The sequence below is a fragment of the Theobroma cacao genome, chromosome 8 (genome assembly GCF_000208745.1).
Source record: "Theobroma cacao cultivar B97-61/B2 chromosome 8, Criollo_cocoa_genome_V2, whole genome shotgun sequence".
Classification (NCBI taxonomy): domain Eukaryota; kingdom Viridiplantae; phylum Streptophyta; class Magnoliopsida; order Malvales; family Malvaceae; genus Theobroma; species Theobroma cacao.
In genome coordinates this window covers 5,077,377-5,096,515 of record NC_030857.1, presented here as the reverse complement: position 1 = coordinate 5,096,515, position 19,139 = coordinate 5,077,377, and the positions used below count along the sequence as shown (strand labels likewise).

At 29.7% G+C, this 19,139-nt stretch overlaps 1 protein-coding gene across 1 annotated transcript; it reads left to right on the top strand.

Annotated features, from left to right (window-relative positions):
* On the top strand, positions 14,062-18,233 carry LOC18592127 (phospho-2-dehydro-3-deoxyheptonate aldolase 1, chloroplastic). The gene is made up of 5 exons (XM_007018670.2): positions 14,062-14,742; positions 14,830-15,107; positions 15,673-15,949; positions 16,263-16,508; positions 17,760-18,233. The coding sequence occupies exons 1-5, from the start codon at positions 14,188-14,190 to the stop codon at positions 18,021-18,023; spliced, it is 1,620 nt and encodes a 539-aa protein (XP_007018732.2). The 5' UTR covers positions 14,062-14,187; the 3' UTR covers positions 18,024-18,233.

Genomic DNA, 19,139 nt, shown 5'->3' with positions numbered 1-19,139 from the left:
AGGCTTTTGCTGGACCGGTCTTCTTTGGGCTTGACTGGGTTTAAGCTTTGGGTAAGTTTATTTTAAACCTTTAATCTATTAAGCATTTGTATTGGTTGATTTTATTTTAGGAATTTTTCTTAAATATAGGTTATGTTAATGATAACAAAATGGTATAAATATGAATATGAGGAATATTAAGAAAGAAAATCATAGAAATAGGAGAATATGAAAATAAAATGTTTAACAATATATATGCCAAAACGGAAAATAGAAAAAAATGAATAAATATATATAATTATGTGAATTTATAGGAATGAAAATGAGTTAGGAAAATAAAAAAATAAAATAAAAATGTAATAGAATAAAATATGTGGATATCAAATTAATTGAAATAGATAGCTTTATATAAAATGGAGAGGGATATAAATGAAGAGAGAATGAAAATGAAAAAATAAAAAATTATTAATATAAATAAAATAATTAATACCGAGGATGGGATAATCGGTCGGGACGTGAGAAGTCGCAATCCCGGACCCATATTCCCTAGGTTCGCAATTCAAATTAAGGCTCCACCAGTACGATGGGAGGGTCTTGACTTTGAGATCCCGAAATTTTTTATAAAAAATTCACAACACAAAATCTTCAAAATAATAATAATAGTAATAATAATAAAAATAATAAATAGAAAAATAATTCAAAATATCAAATAATAAATAAAAAATAAAATGATAATAACAATAATTCAAATATGTATATATATAAATTTATGAAATGTTAATATCCATGACATTAAATAAATAGACAAATAGTATAAATCATCAATAAGGAAATTCCAAATAAATAAGTAGTTTAGAAATTAAACATTAAATATTTAATGGTACAAACTATAGATTAATAAAAATGTTAAGTAAGAAAAAAAAAAGATAAAAAGTGGAAAGAACAAAATAGAATTCAATATAAACATAGATGTAAAATTTTAGGCATTAGATTTGAATAAAAGATTGCTTACAAATAATAATAATAATAATATAACAATCGAAATATAAAAAATATATAATAAATAATATAAAAATAAAAAATAGTAAAAAAATAATAAAATTCTTGTTTGCTAAAAATAACATGGAATCATAAATAATTTATCTAATTATAAAAGGAAAATATAAGAGAAATTTAGAATAAAAAATGTAAGGTATAAAAAATAATAATTAGACATAAAATAGAAAACATGATAAAAAAATAAAATAAAATAATAATTAAATAATAAAAAATGACAAAAAAAGAAAATATATAGATAATTGCATTAGCCTAGCATATATATGTTGCATCATGCATATCATTGTATATAAATATTTCTGTTTTCGAGTTTAAGCCCCGATGATGGGACTTTTCAAGGATCTTGCGAAGGCGGGTATTTCTCGGATAATTCTCTAGGTGAAAAGATACCTCGGGTCCCACCAGCATGATGGGAGGGCTCGAGAAACATCTTTAATAAAAGGCTTTTGCCCGAATTATGTTCAATATACATGAAAATGCTATTTTAAAAGAAAACGTACGATGACTCCGATGATGGGATTTATTCGTCGAATTTGCGAAGGCGAATTTCTCGAATAATTCCTTAGGTGAGAGAACATCTCGGGTCCCACCAGTATGATGGGCGGATTCGAGAGAACGTTCTTGATAAAAAGTTATTCGTTCGACATATTTTTATCCCACGCCATGCATTTCATCTTACTTTACATTTGTATTCAATTTTAGGTTAAATAGGAGATAAAATAAGATAATAATAACTAAGAAAATATAGTAAAATTAACAATTAAAACCTAATAGAATAATTTAAAAATGGTACCGTTCATGGAACCGGCGTTCCAGGGGTGCTAATCCTTCTCCAGGCGTAATCGTACTCCTGTGCCAAGATCTAGAAAATTGTAGACCAGTTTAAAGTTCTTTTCGGTGGGTTTAAAACTAATTTAAGGCTTCATCGATTAGAATCGAGTTAATAGGTGACCAATCGCACCTAGTAAAAAAAGATTGATGATGACTCCTAATTTTAACCTAATTTTTAGTGAGTTTTCACTTGCGTTTAGGGGTCGGGTTCTCGGAATTGCACGTTACGACAGTTTGAAATGATTTTAAAAGTATTTTTGCCATCTCAAGATTAAAATTGATTAAAAATAATTAACTTTATATTGAAAGTTATTTTTTAAATATACTTCTGAATAGGGTTGTTTTTCATAATTTTTTTCTCTTTTTATTTTTCTTAAATGTACAATTTGCAAGATCAGCGACACTTGAGAGTCCATTTATTCATTAGGTAACACAGCTACTAGAAGGGAATTGATAGCTCAAAAATGTATACCAAAAATTGTTTTTCCTTTTCTTTTTCATACTACCATATAGGAAGAATTTCAATGTTGAGAAATTAGTTTTTTCCATGAATGTAAATATATATATATATATATATATATATATATATATATAATAAATNATACTACCATATAGGAAGAATTTCAATGTTGAGAAATTAGTTTTTTCCATGAATGTAAATTAATATATATATATATATATATATATATATATATATAAAATATGTTGCATGCAAAAGGGCAAAAAAGAAGAGAAACGAGAGTTACTGGACTTTGTGGCTTTAGATTTTCTGCTCATAAGGGAGCCAAAAACCACCTACCCAAGACCTTGTGAAGTTCGAACGCTCACAAAAGAAACAGTTATCTGACATTTGGATTGTTCCTTTATTTCATTACAAATCGTATGAAATGAAAGTAATAAATAATAATTTTAATAATAATCACAAAATAGAATTATATATAACATTATTCAGGGGAAAAAATTAGAAAATAAAAATTTGTCTTTAATCACTTCAGTGTCACACGGATATATTATATCTTTTGATTACCAAATATAATTAAATCTTATACTTTATATAAAAAAATCAAATGAAATAAATTTAACATAAAATCGTACCAAATTTACATATATCGGTGTCGGCTTTTGGAATTAAGAACTAAAATTGTTTGGCTGAAACCGAAAACGTGGTTGAGCGTGAACCATTCAATAAGGAGATTGACACACAGCTATCTGAACCATTAAGCGGCCCACTTACGGTTGGGCCAAAACTTTTGTGCCCCCACTTTCTTTCCTTTAGAGCAGTCGTCTTCACTTCCTTCTGTAAACTCAAACAACAAATTATGGTGGTTCTCCAACCATTGTTATATTAAGTGGTAAGTAATTTATCGGTTGGATTTGGAGATCAAATTAATTAAAATTGATTAAATGTAAAAAAAAATGAACCGATCAAATATTAGATTCGTTTAATTGATTCAATTTTTTATCAAAATAATTAAAATTTTGTCACTTTTATCTTTTATAAATTAAAATATTGAAATTTATAAACTCCATTCATAATTATAAAATATACAAATAATCTTAACATATAAAAGAATTTTTCATTTCACTCATATAATTATGTCCTTTCACATAAGTCATTAAATTAACATTCAAAAATTTTATAAAAATTTAAAAAATATATAATATAATATTAATTCAGCTTTTTAGTCGATTTTATTTGAAAATTTTAAAATTAAAAACTAATCAAATAAACTAATTAGACAAAAATTTTTAGACTAATAGACTCAATAAATCAGTTGAATTACATCGTTTTACTCAAATTACATTTGATTCGGTCGAGTCATTAGTCCGACCAAATCATGTTATATTATTGCCTCTAGCATGCATGATTTATTATTTGAACATGTTTCTACTTACTTGGATGTTAAATGATTAGGCATGTGTCATTAAAAAAGCTTTTGTTTGTTTTAAAAACAAAAAATATCATTTTAATGAACGTAATTTGAAGATGAAACAAGATAAGTGAAATCATGTGTAGTTTGTTAACATAAAAAAAAAAAAGAAGTAAAGTTCAGATCTCATTAAATATGAATTTAATTTAATTATAAATTTCTAATTATACTTATAACTTAATTGTTCTTTAAAAAAAAGAAAGATAGTTTCAAACTTTTGATTATTCGTTGAAGGGTCATAACTTATGACTTTTCTATTCGTTTGAATTGTAAGAAACTTATTCTATATAACAAGTTAAAAACAGAAGCCATCGTAATCCGAGAAGTAAATACGCATGCCAGGTCCAGCTACCCCTTTTGTTTGCAGCTGTACATGCCGAAGAGATTACTATGCCAGCCTTCTTCCCACTTGATGCCAGGGCATGGCGGCCACTTATTGTCAGTATTTTATGAATATTTTGCATCTTGTGTAAATTAAAAAAATAGCACACACAATATTATTTTATATATCTACGGTGCTTGCTGGGCCGGTTATAATAACATTAAATTACAAAAGTCTTGACTTTGAATCTTAATTTTGCATAAATTTTATAAATTTATAATAATATAATTAATTATATTAAAAATATATAAATTTTAAAACAATTAATAAAATATTTATATATTCTCTCACTTTTTAAATTAAGATTACAAAAATTTAATTGAAAATTCTATATCTCAAAAAATAGAAAAATCTCATTTAAATATTTAATTTTAGACTTTAAAATTATTGAACCATCTCTGAATGCCTCTCTAGATCCAGGAAATAGGAAGAAAATTGCGTGCTCGACGAAAAAGACAAAACAAAATTAAGTTGGGATATTTCCGAGGCATCCTATTAATCAACAATGATGCATAAACATGACATTCCTTCCATGCCAGAGGATGGGACGCCTCACTTTTGTAACCATGTTAAATAGACCAACTAAAGTGAAAAATATTGGTTTCCATTTTCCCCCCACCCGAAGCTTAGAAAGCAAAAGGGTTAAGATCATACGATATTTATTCTATCTCGTATCACTACTTTGCATCTCTTTCTTCTTAAAAACTTAACGGCAGAACAAGTCTACTCTGTCAGTAACCCCTCTTTTTCGTTCTTTTAGCAGACACATTTGTTTGGTTTTTTTTTTCCTTTTTTGGACTAATTATAATTAAGTAAAGCATCATAACATTGACTGATTAAAGCAAGAAACGGTCAGGTCAGAGGAACTAATCACAAAATTAATATATTAATATACTTAATCATCATCGCCTGCAAGAGCTTTGCGCAGCCTTGAAAGCTAATTAATAATTATCAATGTTTGGAAGAAAAAAAAAATCCAATCCCCATATTCAACAACATTTGACTCAATATATTATCATTTGAATCGAAAATATTTGGATATTTCAAGATTATTATAATAAATAGATAGAGTTATTACTTGTTAGGAAATGAAAAGAAGACAAAAACTCTTTTTTTTTTAAGAAAAAAGGAGAGAGAGAGAGAGAGTGTTGCTGGTGAAAATTAATGAAAAGAAAAGTCCCTTCATTATTATTTTTTTTACTTATTTCTTCTTCATTTTGTGAGTAAAATACTTGAAATTGAAGGAAAGAAAAAGCTATGGCTAAAGAGTAAATGGTGTTGAGCTAATGACATGGTGACAAATCCAACAATATCTACTTAAGTCAATCCATTTAGCTTTCGAAAGTTTTCAAACTTAGACTAATTTGGCATTATCGTTGTGGTTGATAAAAATACATTTAAAATGCGTTATGAGCAATTATTATGGAAAAATATGGTTCGAAATTTTTGAGTATTTAATATTGTCATTAAAAAGTATTATAAATAATAATTATTAAAATGCTCGAGTAAAACAATCTGTAGATTTTTTCTAAAAAATTAAAATTGTCTCAAATTAAAAATTAAACATTTTATAATTTTTTCGGTGTACTAAAATTTTAGCTTAGATTCAAAATATTTAAATAATTGAAAGAATAATTTTGTAATTCAAAAAAATGAAAATAAATATTATGATCATTTCGTATTAAAAAGTGTGTTTTGCAACCCTAAAACACCTTTTAAATTGTTTTTGCAATTGATTTTAAAAAAATGTAATAAAAAATATTTTTTTGACTCAAATCAATCTGCATTTAATTAATATTAGATTTGAGCCTAAAAACATATTTTAACCTGGGAAACATAATGCCTTAAGCCAATAAACTACTGAAGCAGATGTGGTGCTTGACCCCATGGAATCATAAACACCACCTGTCAAAATTGCATATTCTACCAATTCTTGCATGGAAGGGAAGCGAATATGCCGAAACCATATGCCCACGTGTGGATTGACACGTGCCTTTGGGGTAGGAGGAGTTGCCAGAGGTTGAGGTGGAGGGGGTAGGTGAGGGCAGAGTCGCCCCCTCCTCCCGCCACCCCCCAACCCCACTCTATTTCTAACCCACCAAAATCATTGAAGGCAGCTACTTTTTTGAATTGGTGAGGGGGTCTTTCGTAATTACAATCTTTTCTCAGTCAGCCCCTTTTGTCACTTTCAACAAAAGAGTATTAGACTAAAACCCATATGACCAAAACTGGTTAGGTAAGGGAGCTAAAGGCTGTACTTTAGAAAATAATATTACTATTCTTTGCTCCGGTTAGGTGATCCTTTCAAGCTGTGGCTTGGCTAGGCTTTCGGCTTCTTCTTGTCCCAGTAGTTGCGACAAGGGCAGTTCAATAATTTGAAATATTTAAAGTTAAATATTTAATTAAAATTTTCTTAAATTAAAAAGTGAGTTTTTTTATTGAAATTACTAGAGTTATTAAATATGTATTATTGTTAGTTAATTGAGAATAAGAGAAGTAGTTAAAAATTAATATCATAATGAAAATTGAAAAGTGATAAAAAATTAAGATTTATTAAGCATATAATTAAAAAATTAAAAAAATATATCATTTTATTAATTATTTAAATTTTACATATTTTTAATGAGAAATAAAATAACTAGTTGAGAATTAAAAGAAATGTGAGAAGTAAGAGAAAAAAAAATTATTAGACATGGGATGATAAGTAGATATTTTATTAATTATTTTAAATACTTTTATATAATTACAAGGCCGATTAAATTTTGAGACTTAAAGCACAGGCTGTGCTCGTTTTACCCTAAAGCCGACCCTAAATTATGAACCGTGGGGTAATTGAGTTTCCCCAAATATATATTTTTCTTTATTTGTACTAATTAAATTTATTCAAATTTGAACCCACAGTCTTCAAAGAGATTATTATATATAAAAATCTTATGATATTGAATTATTATTTTTTATTTTATCATACACTAACCTTAAATCGAGTCTAGCTACAAATGATTTTGATGAATAAAAAGTAATATATTTAAATGTCAAAATATCCAGCATCATCATTGGATGCGTACATACAGCCATCGATCTAGTAAGATAATGATAAAAAAAAAAACAAACTATATTTTTTTATGAAGATACATGTGATCAATTATATGCATACGGGACAAAATCACATGCAAGTCACAAAATAAAATATTCACAACTTCAAATAATGCATGGCAGTGCTAGCCGTTAGCATTCTAATATCAAAACAAAAGGGGGATCTAATAAAATCAAATCTTCAAAGCATTATTTATATTTTAATACTCGACTCCTTAGATCTAGAGTTATAAAATCAATGGGATGACTGCTTAGATCTAGTTGGTTCAAATAATTTCGATTCTAGATATTTGAAATAAAAAGCTTAATTTACTTAATTGAAATCTATCTAAAAAAATTATTGATTCTATACATGTGATTCACGCACCAATATAATAATGCAAATGTGATTGTAACTAGTCGATTTTGGTTAATACTTATTTTCTAAAAAATTATTTTATCGCATAACATTATATAGAAAATAATGAAAACAACCATTACAAGTAAAACAACTACTTTGTATAGAATAACAATTTCACACATATGACAGTGAAAGTAATCCGAAATAGATGGCAAGGTTCATGAGTTATTTTCATATTTGAATGTTTTGAAGAGTTTGACTTGGTGGTTCAGATATGGAGGTAGTTAAGAGGTCTCTCTCTTAACTTTTTTTCTAAAGTACAAGTGTTTTCTGTTTTTATCTTGTTCTCTTGTATATGTTCACGTACAACTTCTTCTCTTGTACCTGTTCATGTACAGCTTGTTCTCTTATACCTATTCACGTATAGCTTCCTCTCTTATACCGGTTCACGTACAACTCTTCTTTATTAGCTTCTACTTAAGAACAAGTCTTATCAAATATAATTATTTCAACGGTCACATAATAAGTTTCTAATCGTTACTCAACATTAACTCTTAGTAACGGTTATCTAACATTAAAACTCTCCTTAATGATATCATTCATTACGTGTATTAAAGCCTTTTCTTGTAACTGTTACTTTTGCCATTATAGGGATTTTTCACTTTCAAAACTACTTGACTCTCACTCAAATCTCTTTTCTCTAGCATATTTTCAATCAGAACACCTATTCTCTTTTTGTTATTTTTCACCTACCACGACATTTAGTACTTTAGGAATTGTTCCAATCTTCCTCTCTATCATCTCCGGTACATCCTTTACTTGTTTGCAATGCTTCCTTTTCTTATCACAAGAACCAAATTTACAGTGGTATTTTTTTTAATATTTGTTGTTAATATAATTATAGCAATTGTATAAATTATAAATGAAATCAATATAATTTTATTAAATTATAATATAATTATAATATTGTTTGTTTAATTTTCTTTAATTTTCTCCTAAGTAGTTGACAATCTATTTATATATACAACATATACCTCAATAATGTTGGTGTAAATTGAGTTTAATTGGAATTCAAAGGAAATCGATAAAATTGACTTCAAAATATGATTTTAATAGACGTTATTTTTAAAACTTATTTCGCCTCTATCACTCGATATGCAAAGATAATGAAGCCAACATCTAATTTTGTCTTGCATTTTACGAGAGTAGATGACTAGACATACTGAAGGTTTACAAAGTTATTTGATCTTAAAACTTACTTTCTACAATAAATAGATTATAAGGAATTTGGATACTTTTTATAGATGACGGGAACTCAAAGTACTTATGTTTATTTTTTGAATTTTTATTCAGAATTTAACACTTTTCCTTACTATTGATTTTATGCTTTTGGCTTGTTCGTCTTGTATGTCAAAATAGTTAACAACAAATCCTTTATATTCATTCGCAATAGTGTCTTCTTTAAAGATATAACTATTTCATTAATGCACCTTTATGTCTTAAAGACACCTCCACATGTTGTAAGATATAACTTTTAGATAAAAGTATTACTCCAAATAACAATCATTTATATCATAAGATATAACTTTGAGTTACAACATGAACATATCAAAACTTTTTAGAAGTGATGTTTTTAAATTGTCTTATAACCTTTAGATTTATAAGTGTTTTTTTAATTTATCACTTTACCAAAAGACACAACTTTTCATATGAAAAACCATTTACAATTCAATAGTCGCATTATATTATACTATGTAACATAACCTTTCAATTGATGTAATTTTTCAATAGTCATAACTTTTCATATGAAAAAATATAACTTTTCATTTTGAAAATACACTAACATTTAGAAGCCAATTAATGCAAGAAAATTGTTACAGATTTGTTCAATTTAGAGCTCGTGTTTCTTTTTTTTTTTAAGACGAACTCATATTTCTTAATGAATTTTAATTCACTTGCATATTTTAAAAAATTATAAATTAATAAAAAAAAACAAAATGTGAGAACTTCTCCTGACACCAGTAATATTGAATTTAATTTCTAATATATGGTAAGTCGGTAAGAATATACAAATGTTTATGCACGTGTACATTTCTCAAAGCTACTAATTAGTTAGATTCGTATTTCTGTAGGGTTATTAATGTTCATACCTTTTTAAGTGTAACTTGAAAGTCGATTAATCTAAGAAAATTATTACAGATTTGTTCAATTTAGAACTTGCGTTTTTTGAAACACAAACTCATGTTTATTAACGAACTTTAACTCACTGGTATATTTTAAAAATTATAAATTAATAAGAAAACCAATTATGATAATTTCTCCTAGCACTAATAATATATAATTTAACATTCAACACGTGGCAAGTCAGCAAGAACATGCAAATGTTTATGCACTTGTACAATTTTTCAGAACTAATAATTAGATAGATTTATAATTTTTGTAGGGTAATTAATGTCTATAACCTTTTAATTATAACTCGAAAGTCAATTAATGCAAGAAAATTGTTACAATTTTGTTTAGTTTAGAACTAGTGATTTTTTGTAACGATTCAAACTTGTGTTTATCAACAAACTTGTATATTTATAAAAATTTGAAATTACTAAAAAACCAAATGTGAGAACTTTTTCTCCCACGTAATATATAATTTAACCTTTTACAAATGGTAAGTCAGCAAGAATATGCAAATGTGTATGTAAGAGTGTAGTTTCTCAAATCTAATAATTAGTTAGGTTTGTACTTTTGTAAGGTTATTAATGTTAATAGCTTTTTATGTTGGTGTAAATGAGGTTTAGTTAGAATTTAAAGAACCAGTAAAATTTACTTCAAATTGTGATATTATTTTTAAGATTTATTTTATCCCCACCACTTGATATACAAAAGGAAATTATACAAATAGTCTTGAGATACAATAAAGTCAATGTTTAACTTGATCTTGCACTTAACCACTAGATACACTCGAGGGTTGTTAAATTATTTGACTTAAAACCTATTTTTTGTAGCCAGTATATTATAACAAATTTGGACACTTTTGGTACCTGATGGAACTCAAAGTTTTTATTTTTATTTTCTGAATTTTATTTAGAACATAACACTTTTTTATTTGATTTTCTGCTTTTATCTTATTTGTTTTATATGTCAAAATGGTTAATAGCAATTCCTTTATATAAACTTCTAAGTATCTTTTCTTTAAGGATACAACCCTTTTGTTAATACATCTCTATGTTTTAAAGACTCATTTGCATGTTGTAAGACACAATCCTTGAAAAATGATATTATTTCAATAATTACCTTATGAAAAGGCAATATTCATAGTATAACCTATGACCTTTGAGTTACAATATGAAAATATATTTTTTCATATCAAAACTTTTTGGTAATGATGTTTTTCAATGGTCTTATAATATTTGGATTTACAGGTGTTTTTTCAATATGTTATTTTACCAAAAGACATAACTTTTCATATAAAAAACTACCTACAATTCAGTAATTATACTATAATATATAATGTGACATAACTTTTCAATTGATCTGACTTTCTAATAGTAACAACCTTTCATATGAAAAAATATAATTTTTCATTTACAATTTTTTATATGAAAAGACATAATTTTCTATCTTGAAAATACACCAACACTTAGAAAGCCAATTAATGCAAGAAAATTGTTACAGTTTTGTTCAGTTTAGAGCTTGTGTTTCTTTTTTTTTTAAAGATGTACTCATATTTCTTAATGAATTTTAATTCACTTGTATATTTTTAAAATTATAAATAAATAAAAAAATATGAGAACTTCTTCAAATATCGATAATATTTGATTTAATTTCTTACACGCGGTAAGTCAATAAGAACATACAAATGTTTATGCACGTGTACAGTTTCTCAAAGCTAATAATTAGTTAGATTGATATTTTTGTAGGGTTATTAATGTTCATACCTTTTTAAGAGTAACTTGAAAGTTGATTAATGTAAGAAAATTATTACGGATTTGCTCGATTTAGAACTTGTGTTTTTTAAAAGACAAACTCGTGTTTCTTAATGAACTTTAGCTCACTTGTATATTTTAAAAATTATAAATTAATAAGAAAACTAATTATGAGAATTTCTTTTAACACTAATAATATTGAATTTAACATTCTACACTTCGCAAGTTAGCAAGAACATGCAAATGTTGATGCCCTTGTACAATTTTTCAGAACTAATAATTAGTTAGGTTCGTAATTTTGTAAGGTTATTAATGTTTATAACCTTTTAATTGTAACTTGAAAGTCAATTAATGCAAGAAAATTGTTACAGTTTTGCTCGGTTTAGAATTAGTGATTTTTTGTAAAGATTTGAACATGTGTTTATTAACAAACTTTAATTTACTTGTATATTTTTAAAAATTAGAAATTATTAAATAACCAAATGCAAGAACTTTTCCTCCCATGTAATATTTAATTTAACCACAATGGTAAGTCAACAAAAATATGCAAATGTGTATGTATGAGTACAGTTTCTCAAATCTAATAATTAGTTAGGTTTGTACTTTTGTAAGGTTATTAATAGCTTTTTTTTGTTGGTGTAAATGAGGTTTAGTTGGAATTAAAAGAAAATCAGTAAAATTGACTTCAAAACGTACTTTTAATAAATGCTATCTTTAAAACTTATTTTACTATCCCCATTTGATATGTAAAAGGGAATTCTACCAATGGTTTTAGAAATATAATGAAGCCAATATTTAACTTCATATTGCACTTTATAAAAGTAAATGACTAGACACATCTGTGAGTTGTAAAGTTGTTTGGCCTTAAAATTTATTTTCTGCAGTAAGCAGATTATAAAGAATTTGGATACTTTTGATAAATAACGGGAACTCAAAGTGTTTATATTTATTTTTTAAAGTTTTGTTGAAAACATAACATTTTTTTTATTCTTGATTTAATGCTCTTGTCTTGTTTGTTTTGTGTGTCAAAATGGTTGGCAATAAGTTATTTATACAGACTTGCAAGTATCTCTCATTTAAATATGTAATCCTTTCATTAAGACACTTTTATGTCTTATAGGCATTTTTATGTGTTGCAAGACACAATTTTTGAATAAAGGTATTGTTCTAAAGAACAACCATTTATACCCTAAAAAATAATTTTTAAGTTAAAATATGAACAGATAACTTTTTATATCAAAACTTTTGAGTAATAGTGTTTTTCAATTGTCTTACAACTTTTGAATTTAGAGATTTTTTTCAATATGTCATTTTATCAAGAGATATAATTTTTTATATGAAAAGCACTTACAATTTAATAGACAAATTATATCATACTATGTGACATAACTTTTCAATTGATGTGACTTTTTAATAGTCACAAAAGCCATAACTTTCTATATAAAAAAACATCAATTTTCATTTGACTTTTCAAATAAAAAAACATAATTTTTCATATAAAGAGACATAATAATTTTAATTTTGAAAATACATAAAGTAAAATGTAGCGAAATAGTTAAGCTTACCTATTTGGCTTAACTCTATCTCTACACTACCTATAATTATCATTACCATGTATGTGACGATTAGTAGGTGAAGGAAAGGAAAAAAATCCACCCTGTGGCCCCTCCATTGAACATGGACAACGATAAAAATATAATTTTTCATATTAAGAGACAAAATATTTTTAATTTTAAAAATATACCAACACTTGAAAGCCAATTAATGCAATAAAATTGTTACATTTTGTTCGGTTTAGAGCTTGTGTTTCTTTTTTTTTTTTTAAAGATGAACTCATATTTTTTAATGAATTTTAATTCACTTGTATATTTTTAAAATTATAAATTAATAAAAAATGTAAAAACTTCTTCTAACACAAGTGATATTTAATTTAATTTCTTACCCATGGTAAATTAGTAAGAATATACAAATATTTATGCACGTGTACAATTTCTCAAAGCTAATAAATAGTTAGATTTGTATTTTTATACAATTATTAATCTTTATACCTTTTTAAATATAACTTGAAAGTCGATTAATGTAAGAAGATTATTATGAATTTGTTTGATTTAGAACTTGTGTTTTTTGGAAGAGACACCCGTGTCTCTTAAGGAACTTGTATTTTTTACTTTACGTTTCTCTCCTTGCACACTATCCTTATTTTTTCTTTGAAAAAAATCTCCATGTTAAATGTGGCAAAATGGTTAGGCTTGCCTATTTGGCTCGGCTCTATCTCTTCGCCGCCTATAATTATCATTACCATGTACGTGACTATTAGTAGGTGAAGGAAGGAAAAAAATCCACGCTGTGGCCCCTGCACTGAACATGGACAAGGATAGAAACATGTTTTTTCCTAAAATACCCAAATAAAAGTTGAATTCCGAAAACGCCCAAGTCCCAACTACCACCGAAGCCACGTCTTCCACCAGACACCAGTCTTCGCTGTCCCTTGCGCGAAACACGAAAAAGGAAAAACACACACGCACAATAAGGCCTTCCCTCTCACTTATAAAACCCTTCGTGATCATCCTCTCTCTCTCCCCAGGTACCTAGCTCTTCAGGCCCAAAAAAAAAGGAAAAAAGAAAGCCAAGCGAGATTCAGATTATTCACCGAGAATGGCTCTCACCAACTCCTCCATTCTTCCAACCAAATCCCTCCTTCAATCTCAACCATCGACGCCTTTCTCTAAAACCAAGCCATTCTCTGTTGTTCTAATCTCCGCCGTCCATTCATCTGACTCACCCAAGAACCCCATCGTCTCTGATAAATCTGCTAAGCAGCCAGCGACTGCTCCACTCGCTGCTACCAAATCAGCTACTGCTGCTTCACCCACCGCTGCTCCTTCGCAAAATGCGGTTCCCGGGAAATGGACCGTCGACAGCTGGAAGTCAAAGAAGGCGTTGCAGTTGCCGGAATATCCGGATCAGACGGAGCTTGAGTCGGTGCTCCGGACTCTCGAAGATTTCCCTCCTATTGTCTTTGCTGGAGAGGCTAGGAGTCTCGAGGAAAAGCTCGGGGAAGCCGCCTTGGGAAACGCTTTTCTGTTGCAAGGAGGAGATTGCGCGGAGAGCTTTAAGGAGTTTAATGCTAATAACATTCGTGATACTTTCAGGATCCTTCTTCAGATGGGTGCCGTTTTGATGTTCGGTGGTCAAATGCCCGTTATCAAGGTAAAAACTAAAAAATTTACCTAACAATTTGACATTTTTCTATTGTTTTTACTTACAAGTTTGTTAATATGTTCTTTTTTTCTTTAGGTGGGAAGAATGGCCGGGCAGTTTGCGAAGCCGAGGTCGCAGCCTTTCGAGGAAAAGAATGGAGTGAAACTGCCGAGTTACAGAGGAGATAATATAAATGGGGATGCTTTCGACGCGAAGGCTAGGATTCCTGATCCCCAAAGAATGATTAGAGCTTACTGTCAAGCTGCAGCTACTTTGAATCTTCTGAGAGCTTTTGCTACTGGAGGTTACGCTGCTATGCAAAGGGTTACGCAATGGAATTTGGATTTCACCGAACACAGCGAGCAGGGAGATAGGTAAATTTTGGCTCAATTTTCTGTTTTTGGTTTGGTTTGATTCGGTCTTCAGTTTCTATTTGTTCATGTTTTATTGGAATTTTATGATGGAGAATAAGTTGGTGTTTAGAATAGGGAAGTCTTGATATTTGGTCATTTGCCCCTGTTTTGTCGTGTTGTGTGCTTTTACTGTATTTTGAATGTATGCTCTGTTTAGAGATAATTATGCTATGTATATGTGCCATTTTTGTCCTATCTTATTTTCGGAGGTTCAAAATATTGTTTGCGTGCTTCTTTTGATTGGTTATTTAAGAATCAAATAAGTTCCAGAGTTGGATTTTTATCAGCTACTTTATAGTTTTTTACATTTGTGGCATTTGCGTAAATTATAGATTCTAAACTCTTTGTAACTCGAACATAGCATGTCGATTTTCCTCTTGAATTCGTGTTTGGCTTCATTTATTTCTCCTTTTGGCACCGGGGTTTTGATAGTAGTTTTATATTTCTTTTAAGGTAAAACAGCAGATCATAACTTTCAAAAAGGTTAAAATTTTAAAATATACTTACTGTTTCCGGTATGTGGCAGGTACCGCGAACTAGCTCATCGCGTTGATGAGGCCCTTGGATTCATGTCGGCAGCCGGACTGACAGTTGATCATCCTATCATGACAACAACTGAGTTCTGGACATCACATGAGTGCTTGCTCTTGCCATACGAACAGTCACTTACCAGGCTAGATTCTATTTCAGGCCGTTACTATGACTGTTCTGCCCATTTCCTTTGGGTTGGGGAACGTACTAGACAGTTGGATGGTTCTCATGTTGAGTTTCTGAAAGGAGTTGCTAATCCTCTTGGGATTAAGGTAATTACATCTAAGTATACTCTGTAAGGAATAATTTGTAGGTTTGTATAAAGAAATTAAACAACCAGGTGCTATATTATATGTGTTTTCTTATTTAATTATGTTTTTAAATCTTCAGTTACATAATTCTTGTCTAAGAATGAACCTGGTATTGAAACATGGATCTTACATGCAACAAAATTTAGCAATTAGTTGAATTGCTTGTATTCAACCCTACTTTGACAAGAGTTTGCTTTTGATACTTTTTTTTTATCAGTTTTGATCATAAATTGGTGGTAGTGAAATGACTAACAAAGAGGCTCTTCTGCTGCAGGTGAGCGATAAGATGGATCCAAATGAGCTAGTTAAGCTGATCGAAATTTTGAACCCTCAGAACAAACCTGGAAGGATAACAATTATCACAAGAATGGGTGCCGAGAACATGAGAGTTAAGTTTCCCCATTTAATTAGGGCAGTCCGCCGGGCTGGGCAAATTGTCACTTGGGTTAGTGATCCTATGCATGGGAACACCATAAATTCTCCTGTCGGTCTCAAAACTCGTTCCTTCGATTCCATAAGGGTACGTTGCTCATTACTTCACCTCTTTTACTGTGAAGGATTAGTTGCTGATTATTTCATTGGATGTGCAGATATTGTCATTTGTTATGTGAGTCACTTACTATTTAAAATTAGGGAAACCCTGGTAATTTCAGAGTTTTAAGGAATAGTTTCTCATCACATGGAATAGAATAAAATGCTGTTTCCCATTATGCACATGACTAGACAAACTAACTTGTGATGCTAGAAAATTTGGAGTGCATTTTGTGTGCATCTTGAAGCCTTGCATAATTGAATTTATATCTTAAAAACCGATTTCCTTTGCATCTTGTTATTGAAGTGTTTTATGTTTAATGTAATTGCCAAAACTATGGCGATAAGCATGATTTTGACATTGACACTTCACTCTTTAGAGCATTTATAATGTAAGGAAACCAAATTAATCCTTTTGGGTGGTCACACTTTGTAGCTTTGAGGAAAAATTTTTGCATTTTCTAGGAAGAGAATTTTGAAGTCAAATATATATGGAGGGGTTAATGCAATTGTCAAAACTGTAGCGATAAGCATGATTCAAACATTGAAGGTCCACTCTTTAGAGCATTTATAATGTAAGGAAACTGATTCAGTCTTATTGGATCGTCTTATTATGTAGGTTCAAAGAAATTATTGCATTTTTTAGGAAGAGAGTTTTGAAGTCAAATATATTATGGTGGGGTTGGTGGGAAATGGACTACTTCTTAAACTTGTTTGGGCCAAACAGTCTAATGAGATTACTTAAGCATGATCATAATAATTTTAGGTTAGAATTTGTCTTCAGTTGGTAGGTGGTCATATTTCCCTATCCTATGATGGATTCAAACACATGTTGCAGTATAACATCTCTTTAAAGTTTACTTTAGCCTACTCTTGATGAGCCTCAATTGACCTCGGGTAGCACTTGGAAAGATTCTGTTGTTTTGTTTCTTTTTTTTTTTTTTGAAATGGAGTAAGTTTCATTAAATCAGAGGGCATGGACAGCCCTTAGATACAAAAACCTTGGCCCTTAGACACAAAAACATGGCCCTGAAGGTTGAAAAAAGCTCAGACCATTTTTCTTTTTATATGGTTGTCGTTTTGTTTCTTTTTATATGGTTGCCTTATAATTGGATCAAAAACTTTTATATTTTCACATAAAATATGGATGATGATGCCAATCTTATAAGTGAATTTCATTTTATAACATATCCTTTTGTTTATTTTTAATATTAAAATTAATTTTGCATCTATTTGGCAGGCTGAAGTGAGAGCTTTCTTCGATGTGCATGAGCAAGAAGGAAGTCATCCTGGAGGAGTTCATCTAGAGATGACCGGCCAGAATGTGACAGAATGCATTGGTGGATCGAAAAATGTTACATTTGATGACTTGGGTTCACGATACCACACCCACTGTGACCCTCGGCTCAATGCCTCACAATCTCTTGAGCTTGCCTTCATCATAGCAGAGCGCCTTAGAAAGAGGAGGATCAGCTCACAGAAATCTCTGGCCTTAGGGCTGTAGAGTGGCCTCAATGACCCAGCCACCAGCAGACCAATATGTTTGTTCTTTTTTTTTTTTTTCCTTTCTCTAAGTTGTTACTGGCGCTACATTAATACCTTTTACTTTGGGATTCTCAAGTTATGTCCTTTATTGTATGTTCATACTGAGAGAAAGTGACAGCTTTGAGGAATAAATAATTAAGCTATGAATGAATTCTGAAATTGCTCGGAAGACTGCGTTCTATGATTGTTGTGGTCATACAAAGTTTTCACATGGAAGAAAGGGTAAAAGGTTGGGTGTACTAATTTATTCCTTCTTGTCACTATCAAGGTATACAGTATGAGCTTTGGGGGAAACGTGGTAACCGTGCGGGGATGGTGATTGATGGCTGCACGCAAAGCCCCGCTTGGCCCAGATGCTCCAATCTCCAATACAGCAAACATTAGAACGGGCTCAATATGTTTAAAGCCCATAATGCTGAATGACTGCCTAAATTTAAAACTAACCTTTAAGCCTGATCCAAATACCATCTTAACTCGTTCTAGTTTGAACTTTCCAGAGAACATGTGCAATTTGTGGGATGAATAGTAAGGCATATGAACACTGCTTGTTACATCTTTCTAGCGCTTGTCTTAAGCATTATATGCTTAGTGGGCATGTTTAGGCCTCCTTTTGAAAAAATTTTCCGCTCCACGTTCGGGTACGAATTCAATAAAGTTGGGCCTTGAACTGACTTGGCTCGTGATCATCTCTAGTCCTTTTATAGTTCTATCAGAAGGGGAATAGGAAAGATCTTAACAGGAAATTGAATACACTCAACCTTAATTTGAAAACATAAAAATGATTTTGAAATAACAAGACCTAACAACTTGCATTTAAACCGAGGCGTTCGATCCACAGTTTTGGGCTTTGAGCTCAAGAGGGATCCATCTTACTTAATATTATGAATCTAATTGCAAAAACACTAATCAATAATCATGCCCTGGCTATTAGCTGCCAAACTCCCTTGGCAATTCATATAATTATATCATATGCAAATACAAGTGGAAAATTTCTTCTAATATTAAAACTACAATGAAAGAGAACTTTTATTTCTCTTTTTTTAAAAGAAAGAATTAATAAAATAAAGAAAAATAT